We start from the raw sequence: 13,105 nt of genomic DNA, 5'->3' as shown, positions 1-13,105 counted from the left end.
AAACCCTTTTTTGCCACTTTTCTGCCACTTGTTACCTATTTTGTCACCTTTTTGACACTTCCAACCCATTTTTGCCACTTTCTTGCTAATTTTCGCTCACTTTGCCTTTGTTTGGCCACTTTTTGCCTAATTTTGCCCATTTTTTTAATCACTTTTAAACCATTTTAACCACCGTTTTACAACATTTAACCCCTTTGTCCACTTGTAACCCATTTTGCCACCTTTTTGACACTTTCAACATGTTTTGCCACTATTCACCAATTTTTTGGCCCCTTATGCAAAGTGTTAACCAATTTTTGACTTTGTCTTACTTTGTCTCATCACTTTAACCAATTTTTGCCATCTTTCAGGCACCTTTTGCCCACTTTTGCCACCCCCAGTTGTCTGGGCCCCAGAAACCTCCCCTTTTCCCCCCTTATGGCCCACCTTGACTGTTATATTATTTTAAAAGTCTATTTGTATTGATATGAATATGGTGTGCCTTGAGATTTAGGCTTAACCTTAGGTGTGCCTTGGGTGAAAAAAAGTTTGAAAACCACTGCTCTAAACATTAATCATGAACCAGCCAATAGGAAACAGGTAGAGGATGGACCAATCACATTAGCTCTGCCTGTTGTTGCTATGCAGTTCTCCAGGTGACATTTCCTTTGATCTCACCAAGAGAGTCCCAACATTCTGTCACATACATACATCATCTCAGACGACCAAGCCCTAAAACTTCAACTCAGTTCCTCCGACAGACCCCCTGTCCACACGGAGGTGAAAACGGTATATTGCTGTTTCGTTTTGAAAGTTTTCCGTAAAGACGGGACTGTTTCAGGAAATATCCGCGTAAGCATGGAACCACTGTAAACGACTGAAAACGCTGTAGTGCATATGCCAAGCCTGTACGTGGCGCTGTATTGCTGCCACGGAAATACACCAAAAGAGTAGAACATCACAGAAAACTGACACAAACTTCCCTCTAGTTGTCCTTCTGGTTGTTCTCCACGTTGGTTTTAAGAACGTATATGGCAAGCCGTTTTAACATTTAAAAGTTACGTTTGACTATCTGGAATTCAAATTGTAGATAAATGTAATTCAATTTTGCCTAGTCAAAAAGAACATTTCAGATATCCGAAAATACATTCTGCTTATCCAAAATTGTCATTTAAGATATCTACAACGTCATTTTGACTAGGCGAAATGACGTCACTTTTGCCATTCATGTGAATGGGGTTCGTCATTTCTGATATCCACAATGTGAATACGGATATCTGCAAATGAATAATAGATATCTGTAATTCTAATTCAAGATTTCTCTAATTACACTTTGACTGGGCAGAATTAGAATTACAGATATCTTAAATTCGCATCAGTTCTATACAATTGAAGATATCAGCATCAGATTTTGCTGTAAAAGCCATAACCAGCTCAGTAGCTTCTGCAGCACGAACACCAGCGTGTAGTCCGCCATTATTGTTTTGGCCAGACCCGCGCAGGTGCCTTAAGGCGCTACGCTATGTGTGACGTAATCATTTGAAGAAAGATGCGGATAGCCGTCCACATGGAGACGAAGCGGTAGTCGATTATGGATTTATGCAACCTGGGACCCGTTTTCAAAAAGTATTGTTTACACGCCGTTACGCCGTTTCTGTGTGGATGAAACGCCGATACAAAAAAATGTTTGCGTATGCGCCTGAATTCGTCTCCGTGTGGATGAGGCCTCAGTGAAATCAAATTAAATGTCTCCTGGGCTACATTAGCTCTGCGGGCCTTAATGCTTAATTCAGATTTTTTTCTCTTACATGATTTTTCCAAAAAAAATCACAATTTTAAAAACCTGAATTTTTTGAGTTTCTACTGTGAAAATTTAAGACATTTTAAATTCAGTAGTATTAAGTTTTTGTCTTAAATATCCTAAATCTGAAACCCTAAATTTCTGAGTTTCTATTTTTTTAAATATTCCATATTAAAGTCTTAAAATGTTAATTTCCCTCCCAAAAATTTAAACTTTTTGTTTAAAATTTGACATTCTGGCAAATTAGCTCAAATGGTAGCGCAGGCGCTATTCCATTTTTTCCTGTCTCTCTCTGGCTGTTCTGTCCAATAAAGTCAAAAAAGCCCCTGAAAAAGTTATTTTAAGAAGAAAACAAAACAATTTACGTATTCTCTTTATTTATTTATCTATTATGTTTTATGGTGGCCCTAAAATTTCGTTCTACTTTATGTTTCTATTCACAACTTTTGTAAATACATGTACGTCTAATTTTGTCGACGCCAGAGCAGACAGGGTCCCATGCCCCCCCGAGATCTTTGGCGCCCCTTAGGGGTGCCCACACCGTATGTTGAGAACCACTGCTCTAACAGTTCCAGTTAAAGTTCTCCATGTTGTCTCCTCAGCTCTATGCCAACGAGTCCATGTCAGACCACGTGGGATTTGCTCGAGTCTTCATCGAGTTGATCAACGAGAACGATAACCGCCCCATCTTCAGCCGACCGCTCTACAACATCAGCCTCCCGGAGAACACGCCGCCGGGAACGTCGCTGCTCAGGATAACGGTGAGTGGAAATAAAACCAAAACATTTCTGAGGAACCGGAGTCCTACGCTCAGATTGTCACGTTTTGACTGGAGGCACACCAAAGATCAAGCCAGAATCTCATGGTAAACATTTCTCATATACATGCAGTTACATTTGGTGTTAGCATTCTCCATTCATTTGCATGGTACAATTAGCATACTGGCTAACTCTTTTAGCATGACTCAGTAAGTAATGCAGTTAGGATGCTAGTAGGTTTCATGATTAACATTAAACCTTAATTGCAGTAGATTGTGTAGGTCTTCTGCTTAACGTACCATAAAGACGAGCCTCCCGTCCTGATTGGTCAGTTTTTGTCTGGTTTAAACTGTGCATGTTAAAGTCTCAGAAACATTTTAGCAGTGATCCTCTAACTTCTGTTGCAGCTCAGATAAAAAGTTTCATATTTTACTCAAAGTTGTGATTAAAAACTAAACACATTAAAGCAGAACAGAAATCTATGAATGCTGCCTTTTTCATATTGGATTAATAATCTGGTTGTGGATAATAAAGTCTGGCCCACAGCCATAAATACTAATCCCATTAGAACAGCTTTTTGTAAAGTTTTATTATTTCTTCTTTCCCTCTTTGTGAGTCTAGGTAACCCTTTCTCCTCTCCTCAGAGAGAGAGATGGTCCTCAGTACGGCATTGTTCAGCTGATCGACAATCCTGCAGACACACAATAGACCGATGAAAAAACCCAAAACCCTCTGGACCGGGACCCTTACTAGAACTTAGTCACACTTAGTGGTAGGACTCTGGCTCCTGGAGTGTTGAAGTCCGTTAAAACCCTGCAGAGACAGAGTCAGAGCCGTCCTACCTGGCTGAGATGATGAGTGCGTGAATTTGTCTGCATCATTTAGGACTCTGAACGAGGGTTGAGGTTATCATAAATGATGAAAGATCGATGTAGAGCCTTTAAAATCTCTGAATGACCTCCTAAAGATTGTGATTATTATTCATGAGTCATTTCTGTGACAGAAGAAGAAAAACCACAATCATCTACCGCAGGAACCAGGAGCAGGCTGTGAAAATCAATAGTTTTTATAGACTGAGCTGATGAAATGGAGATTACAGAGCTGCTAATACTCACTATCTGAGGAGCATGTAAGCTTCATGCTGCTGACACAGGGACGGAGAGACTGGCTGAGGAAGAGCTGATGAGATTCAGAGTTTTAGACTTTACTGTGATTCTAGTGAAAATAACCACAGCGATTAAACCGGTTTGTTTCTGGAACAGATAAAGAAGTGATAGACACGAAATACTGGGTCATTCCCTATTCTAAAGAAACATCCTTCACTCTGCCTTAATGCTACAGTCATGTTAAAGAAGTAATTACGCTCAGAGTGTTCATGCCTGTAGCGCCACATTATGTAATAACGCCGCATTATGTAATAACCCTAACCATAGGACTTAAGGTGGGCTCCAAGGTATACCCTACTACCTTGCCCTAATCCTAACCGCTTAGTGGCTTACAAAATGCAGCATTATTACATAATGAATTGAAAATTTATTACATTATTACATAATGTGGCGTTATTACATAATGTGGCACTACAATGCCCAAAAATGGCAGCATAAATAAACAACTATAAAAATAATATACATGAATATTTTTACAAATTTTTTTGCATTAGTTTTTTAAACAAGATTAGACCCCTGATCATAAATATCATATATTGATTGATTTTTAGAAAGTGCAGTTATAAGTAATGTTATATATATAGAAAGTGCTTTACAAATGTATTAGACCACCCGTCATATCTGTCTCAGAGACCATCCAGCATCATGAAGTGCTTTAATGCGGACTCTTTCATTTTCAGTCAGCTCTCCACGTTTTACCATTTTGAACAGGAATGAGGAATTTCAAACTGAATTCACCCAAATCTGAGCCGGCTCACTGGGCTTCTCTGAGAAGTCAGAAATGAATCAAGCATAACATTCAACCACTAAAACTCATTTTTCTGCTCAGGAATGCAAGTAACTAACTATAATTTGACATATTAATCAAGAAATATTCATGTTCTTTACTATTTTTTTCAGTTTTTTGTAAATCAGTAAATTTGAAAATTCATGGATAACAATAATAAATCTATTTTAGCATTAAAAATATCATTTGCGTTAAAGAGCTTCTACATATTGGTGTATTAACCATTGCAGAAACATAAAAAATGATTTTGGTTTTACCAATTTTTACCAGTGCTGTTAATTTAGGGCAACCTTACTTTGGGTGGTGGTCTAATAAATTAGTTAAGCACTGTATATACCCAGAATCAGAATCATTTTAATTGTCATTGTACAACATACAACAATTTTTTTTTTTTTTTTTTTTTTTTTTTTGCAGTACCATTCAGCGCTCGAGAAGTTTATCATTTAATATTGAAACTGCTCTGGGATAGGTGCTGTTTTTCAGTCTGTTAGTTTTGGTTCTTATCGTCCTGAACCGTCTTCCTGAAAGTAGCAGTTGGAACAGGTGATGTGCTGGGTGGGATGAGTCCTTCAGGATGCCCAGGGCCTTCCTGTGACAGCGGGACCTGAACAGATTTGATTCAGATTTGATTCAGACCGGATTAACCGGACTAGGGAACTGAAAACACCCTTAGTTATTTTTAAAAACAACAGTGTGAGTGCCAAGAAAAACTGACAGTCAGCTTTAACCTTGTTCCAGGAAATGCTGCTGCAAAGCTCTAAAAGTGAAGCTTCAGGGTTCCCAGGGCAACCAAAATAGTTTTAACCCTTAGTTATGGCTCAGGTAGATAGACATGTACAGCAGGAGGTCATCAGTGTAGATGGAGCTCTCAGTGGTCGTATGAATGCATTAAAAAGTAGAGGACCTTTATTTGAGCCCTGTGGAGCCACACCAGATGGTTTTATCCTCAGAGGAGAAGCTAGAATAGACCCTCTGTCACGCCGCCCTCCTAGTTACTCTTGTTGGGTTAGACTTAGTCTTTAGTCTCCCGGCTCCTATTTGAAACATCTGATCTGACTAACTTCAACTGATCTTAGATGAGTTGATATTAAATCAATTCACAACAGGAGAAAGTCTGCCTGACCTCAGATCAGATCAGATCCCTGTGATTAACCCATGTATCTGCATCAAGGGTGACCTGTGACGACCAGCCCGCCTCCGCTCTCCTCTACAACAGTTTCTATGAATGTGAGTCTGTCAGTACGGTCTGATGGTGTTTGCTCAGACTTGTTTACCGCCGTGTCTCTGCCATATTGTCGTTCATTAGTGATGTAGACGGCGTGTTACGGCGGTATAATCCGCTGAAGCTGAGGCTGTTTGTTTGTCTGATCAAACAGACGTGTTTGTGTGAATAATGAGAGATTTATTTTACTATGGACACTGTGGCGTTTGGTGACAAAGACAGAGCCATAAAGTCTGAAGTTCAGCCCAGAGAGAAGAGAATCTAACAGGATTTAACAACGTGGGAAAGGAGGAGAATGTGTGCCAATACATGTGATAATCCAGAATTCTTCTGGATTTGATGTGTGATAAAAAAAGTAAATAAATAGATAAAAATGTTTCATGTTTATAAAATATTCTCTAAAAGAGAAAATGTGAGAAAAAAAGAGGACAAGAATTAAATCCATACCATAATTTTCAGGGGATTAAAGAATCAACTCTGGAATTAAAGGCAAGACACTGAGATTAAAGACAGAACTCTGAGATTAAAGACAGAACTCTGAGATTAAAGACAGAACTCTGAGATTAAAGACAGAACTCTGAGATTAAAGACAGAACTCTGAGATTAAAGACAGAACTCTGAGATTAAAGACAGAACTCTGAGATTAAAGACAGAACTCTGAGATTAAAGACAGAACTCTGAGATTAAAGACAGAACTCTGAGATTAAAGACAGAACTCTGAGATTAAAGACAGAACTCTGAGCTTAATGACAGAACTCTGAGATTAAAGACAGAACTCTGAGATTAAAGACAGAACTCTGAGATTAAAGACAGAACTCTGAGATTAAAGACAGAACTCTGAGCTTAATGACAGAACTCTGAGATTAAAGACAGAACTCTGAGATTAAAGACAGAACTCTGAGATTAAAGACAGAACTCTGAGATTAAAGACAGAACTCTGAGGTGAAAGACAGAACTCTGAGATTAATGACAGAACTCTGAGATTAAAGACAGAACTCTGAGATTAAAGACAGAACTCTGAGGTGAAAGACAGAACTCTGAGATTAATGACAGAACTCTGAGATTAAAGACAGAACTCTGAGATTAAAGACAGAACTCTGAGGTGAAAGACAGAACTCTGAGATTAATGACAGAACTCTGAGATTAATGACAGAACTCTGAGATTAAAGACAGAACTCTGAGATTAAGACAGAACTCTGAGCTTAATGACAGAACTCTGAGATTAAAGACAGAACTCTGAGATTAAAGACAGAACTCTGAGATTAAGACAGAACTCTGAGATTAAAGACAGAACTCTGAGATTAAAGACAGAACTCTGAGATTAAAGACAGATCTCTGAGATTAAAGACAGAACTCTGAGATTAAAGACAGAACTCTGAGATTAAAGACAGAACTCTGAGATTAAAGACAGATCTCTGAGATTACGACAGAACTCTGAGATTAAGACAGATCTCTGAGATGAAAGACAGAACTCTGAGATAATGACAGAAATTTGAGAATAAATACAAAACTCTGAGATTAAAGACAGAATTTTGAGATGTAAGACAGATCTCTGAGATGAAAGACAGAACTCTGAGATAATGACAGAAATTTGAGAATAAATACAAAACTCTGAGATTAAAGACAGAATTTTGAGATGTAAGACAGATCTCTGAGATGAAAGACAGAACTCTGAGATAATGACAGAAATTTGAGAATAAATACAAAACTCTGAGATTAAAGACAGATCTCTGAGATGAAAGAGATGTCTGAGATTAAAGACGGAGCTTTGAGATTAAAAGCAGAACTCTGAGATTAAAGACAGACCTTACCCTTATCCTATCTTTAGAGTCAAGGTCAAAGGTTTTTTTTAACTTTAAAGGAAGACATCTTCTTCAAAGGCAAGGTTAGAATGTTTTATAAACTTAAAAGATGACGTCATCTTCAAAGACAAAAATAGAATGTTTTATTATCGTTAATGATGACATGTGTTATTAATTTTAAAAGATAACATTATCGTCAAGGCAAGGTGAGAGCATTATACAAACATATAAATGATACATCATCTTCAAAGGCAAGGCTGGAATGTTTTTTGAACTCTTAATGTTATCACATTGAAAGGCAAGGTTAGAATGTTTCATGAACTTAAAAGATAGCATCATCTTGACGGAATGTTTTATAAACATTAAACGATGACATCCTCAATGTCAAGGATTGAATGTTTTAATAATTTTAAAGGATAACATCGCCCTCAATGCAAGGTTAGAGTGTTTTACAAACTTTAAAATGATGCATCGTCTTCAAAGGAAAGGTTGGCATGTTTGTTTGTTTGTTTTTTTTAATTGAAAGGATATTACATTGGAAGGCAAGGTAGGAATGTTATGTAATTTTTAAAGGATCACATCACCTTAAAGGCAAAGGTAGAAGCTTCATGAACTTTAAAGGATGAAACCATCTTCCAAACAAGGTTAGAATGTTTTATAATCTTTAAAGGATGTCTCGAAAGGAAGGATGGAATATTGATGAAGCTGGGGATGTTGGTTTTTTTTCCCTTTTTTGCCAATGAGTTGGCCATGGTTTACAACTTTTGGAAAAGGAGCTTTTGTTCCCTCGCTCCTCACCAGTTCCACCAGCTTTTCCAAGAGTTTCCACCAGAGGATATTCAACACGATGGGGAGATTGTTGGTATATCTGTGCTCTCTAGTAAAATCTCTGACCTATTGGGTCGAACTCTTGTTTCATCTGATGTGTCTTTGTGGTCTGTGATGTGAAATGTTGGATAAAGACCCAGAATGTTGTGGGACACATAAATCCCCTGCCATTCCCTCTCTCTCACAGAGGTGATTTAATATGTAAGCTGCGGCTTTATTATGATGATAAATATTTATCCTGATTCTCTCTCTGAGGACAGCAGTGGCTCGTATTTTCTGATCCTATTATTTTTCTTTCTTTCATTTCTTATTTATGCCGTGTCCTCTTGTGTTCCTCTTTTTGCCGTTAATGGTTTTCAGCTGTTTCATTGATTCTCTGTGTTGTTCTGCCCGTGTCTCTGCCTGTGGCTGTGGTAATGCTTTTAGGAGCTCTAACATACATCGGTACGTTGTCGCTGTGGTTTGTGTGCAGATAGGCGGTGCTGGATGATAAATGTTCGCAGCAGATGGTTATAAATTACCGAGCAGGGGATGTTTCTGCAGCTCGGTTTGTTCAGCCTTTACAGGGTGATCCTACAGCACTAATTATAATTCATTATTGTAATAAAAGGCTGTGTGTGTGTCAGTGTTAATAACAGGCTCTTATCAGGCTGCTCTCATATCATAAACCCAGAGTCAATGTGTGCAGGACAGAGGACGAACTCCCCCAGACCGCCCTCCAGAGAGAGCAGAAACAAAGACCATGGCCCATCGTTTCAGGAAAACACAAAGCCAATAAAAGATTAAAATTAAAAAAACATTATCACAGATACTGTAACATCCGTTCACTCATTCTTCTCTGTTTAATCTCTGAAGTAAACTTACAACGCTTATTTATCCCTGCATCCTCCGTCTGTTTTCATCCCTCCATCACAGAGAAAGAGACAGGAATGTGCAGAGATGAACAAAAACAAACAAAATGCAGAGATGAACAGACCTGCAGATCCACAACTGTCCACTAGAGGCTAGCTGCAGAAATCACATTCCCACCCATTCTAGAAGGCTTTTAACATTGTTTTTAACGTCAGGACAACTGTTCTGTGTCAGTTCCACCCAGTTTTCCAGAAGCTGTCAACCATGGCTGACAGTTTGGCAACAGTAAGGAGGAAAAGGCCCCAACATCCCCAGCTTCACCAGTATAGACCGAACTTTATAAAACATCCATCACATCCATCATTTCTTTGGAGATCTCAATCAAACTTGGAAGTTTGTAAAATATTCCCTCCTGCCTTTGAAGGTGATGTAATCCTTAAATGTTCATAAAACATTCCATCCCTGCTTCAAAAGATGCTGTTATCCTTTAGTCTTTGAAACATTTCATCTTTGCCTGGGATAGTAGATCTCAACTTTTAAAGTCTTTGAAACATTTCCTCCTTGAATTCGAAGATAATGCCATCCTTTAAAGTTTCTAAAAGATTCCATCCTTGCCTTCAAAGACGTCATCCTTCAAAGTTTATAAAACATTCCAGCCTTGCTCTCTTAAGATAGTGTCATCCTTCATAAACATTACATCCTTGCCTTTGAAGATGTCATCCATTAAAGTCTTTTAAATATTCCATCCTTTTCTTTGGAGATCTCAATCAAACTTGGAAGTTTGTAAAATATTCCATTCTGCCATCTATGGCTGACAGTTTGGCAACAATAAGGAGGAAAAGGCCCCAACATCCCCAGCTTCACCAATATAGACCGAAGTTTATAAAACATTCCATCCCTGCTTCAAAAGATGACGTCATCCTTTAAAGTCTAGGAAACATTTTATCCTTGCCTTGGAAGAAAGGAAGTTAATCTCATTTTTTTAAAGTCTATGAAACATTTTGTCCTTGAATTTGAAGATGAGGCCATCATTTGAAGTTCTTAAAAGTTTCCATCCTTGCCTTCATGGATTTATTCCTTCAAAGTTAATAAAACATACCAAAAACCTCTAACGTTCCACTCTTGCCCTCTAACAAAATCAAAATGCATAAAAACATTTTCTGTTCGATATGAGTTGCCTGAAAGAGCCAAGGGTCCGTGTATTTTACAACCAACTGATTTTTAATTTGAGATTAAAAATCCATATTTAAGAAAGAAGCCGTTTTTAAATTAGTGTTTAAAATCAGGAAAACAAGATGAGGATCAATTCTGCTTTGGGCAGTTTGATATTAAATAAAGAGTCAAGAAAAACAAAAATGTTGCTGTTTCTTTTTTTTTTATGAATAAATTAAAAACATCGTCATCTCTGGTTTTTAATGTTTGTATCAAAAAAGGAAGATTAAAGAATGTGACACTGGTGATGTAGCATTCTTTTCCTCACACCTGCACCAGGCCTCACAAATGAGGAAAAAAAGAATGTTACATCCCCAGTATTCTGTTCTTTGATCTTTTTATAATAAGAACTGTTGAGAAATGAAACATTTTTCACTCATTCATTTCTTTTTGGAAAACAAAAAGTAGAACCTTTTTAAAAATCAATCCTTCATTTAAAATCAAGCTTGAAGAACAAAGGGCAGGCTTTCTCATGTGGTGTTTTTTCTGATTTTAAACAGTTATTAATGAGTTTCTTGATTTAAAAAATCTGTGGGTTTTTGTGCAGGTTAGGCACTGCTCTCTGAAGCGTTCAGTTAAACTCTGACTAAAGATCTGTCGAGCATTTTTATTCCATCAGTCATTAAAAAGAGACGCTGCTCTGATTTCAAAGACATTATTGATTATTTTGACTATGCTACAGTGTAGAAGTAGATTTAATCCTAATGAAGTGGACGTGTCGGTGTCTCAGACAGTCGTTTGGTCTGGTGGTGAAAATAGAAACGTCTGTTGGATCCTGTCCTTCATCACGCAGCGCTCGCTCTGAGCCCCTCCACCTGCTCGTTCATGTTTTACAGAAATAAAACCATCGTAAACGTTTGCTGCCATCTCCATTACGCTAAAGTGTTGGCAGTAAAAACACAGACAGCTCCCATCAGCCACTGCAGGAGCGGCAGGTCACAGCTGGGCGAGAGAGAGCGAGAGAGAGCAAGCTGCATGGGTCTGATATAAATAACTCAACCACTGCATGCCTGCCCAGTATATTTAAACCAAATGAATAAATGCATCACACCCATTAGAATGAATGATTTTAGAGGACTGTATCAGGTAATCAGCTCAGATATAGTGAACTAAAGGCTGGAAATATGTGAAGGAGGTTTTATCGTTGTGTTCATTTGAGTGTTTTTACGGTGGATCCTGCAGATTTACCTCCACAGGTATGAGGAGGGATGAGGGATTCTGCAGCCTTGAAAATCAGACACAGTTTAGACCAGCTCATAGTAAAGATGTTTAAATCTGTCCTAATCTCTTACAAAGGGACAGAAGTTGATCATCTGTGTGCCAGATTTATTTATCACAGAAGTCTGGGTTCTCTCCTGCAGACAGGAGCAAAATAAAAAGGCAGGAATCTGCCTTTAATTTTTATGCCTCCATCTCTGCAGCATTGGCAGTTTGACCATCAGGCAAAGGTAGGGAATTACCTGTCGTCATTACAGGTAGGCTGGGCAGTAGAAGGAATTTTAAAGGTATATCAGCTAGAGCCCGGCCGATTGATTAGCGGGCCGATTATAGCGTATCACAGATTAATCAACATCGGCCACTACGTAGCTGATATATATATATATATATATTCTTCAGTGGGCAGCTATATTTGTTTGACATGCAAAGCATTGTGGGAGTTGTAGTTGATCAGTCTCTACTGCTTAGTGGAGTAGCAATGCAGAGTAGAGAATAGACAATGATAAATGTAACTGTTAGTTCACATGTCCACCATGTCCATTATATAAGTATAAGAATTTGTGTTCATTTACAGTATATATCCTGTGTATATCAATGTTCTTATTTCATATATCAGCCGATATATCAGTTATCGGCTTTTTTTAAGCCCCCAGTATTGGTATCGGCATCGGCCCCAAAAATCCCGGGCTCTAATATCAGCATCTTTTCAAGCATTTATTGGTTTTAATTGTCAAAGTCTGCAGATAAAACTCCCTTACACCTGGCCATGTCTTCCAGTTTTGTCCAAATGTTGCCAACATATTTTTGCAGTTTAGACAGTAGTCTCTCTCTCTCGGTTAAAAGGTATGACAGAGGTTGACTGAAGAGATTTACCATTGTGGAAAAGTTTGAAAGCCTAAAAATATGAAAATATTTCCAATATGTGTGAAAAATGTAGTCGGTGGTTCAGTTCATCTGCAAATTTTGATGAACAAAAATTAAAGCATGATATTCTGTGTGTAGGAAACAAGTTTTAGGCCAAGGTCAGCTTAAAGGTATCTGTTTTGTCCGGCCTTTTCTCCCCTGGTATTGCGTTTGAAGACCGCTGCAGTTTTTTTGGCCCTTGGGACATCTGCAGCACAACAAGAGGCTTGTGGCAGCCCTACTACCTACCTTCACACTACCTGAGGCCGTGTTTATTCTGCATGTCAGTGGCTCTCAAATGGTGTGGCAAGCCACTCTGGTGTGCCTTATGGCAAGTCTTAGTGTGCCTTGGGAATTTGTATAACATTGCATCATTACTATAACTGCGAATGAAGATTTTAAAAAAAGAATTAAAGAGGATTCTTGCATGGAAATAGACATGGTGTGCTTGAAGACAAAAAAGAAGACGCACTGCTCGGTCTCTGTGGTTTCATTTTCAGGCGCTCTTTGGAAACGCTGGGCTTGATTTGCTCATTTTATCTGGTGAAAGGGTGGTTGCAAGAGTGATAAAAGGGGT

At 38.3% G+C, this 13,105-nt stretch overlaps 1 protein-coding gene across 1 annotated transcript in view; it reads left to right on the top strand.

Moving 5' to 3' along the window:
• Nucleotides 1-13,105, top strand: part of cdh23 (cadherin-related 23) — a 311,828-nt gene that overhangs the window by 186,860 nt on the left and 111,863 nt on the right. The window contains exon 12 of the mRNA XM_041789179.1: nucleotides 2,383-2,541. Coding sequence (XP_041645113.1) covers nucleotides 2,383-2,541 — 159 coding nt within the window. The remainder of the gene's footprint in view (nucleotides 1-2,382; nucleotides 2,542-13,105) is intronic.

This window comes from Cheilinus undulatus, linkage group 6 (genome assembly GCF_018320785.1).
Source record: "Cheilinus undulatus linkage group 6, ASM1832078v1, whole genome shotgun sequence".
Taxonomy (NCBI): Eukaryota; Metazoa; Chordata; class Actinopteri; order Labriformes; family Labridae; genus Cheilinus; species Cheilinus undulatus.
The sequence above is the reverse complement of the archived record's forward strand: the minus strand, read 5'-3'. Positions and strand labels throughout refer to the sequence as shown.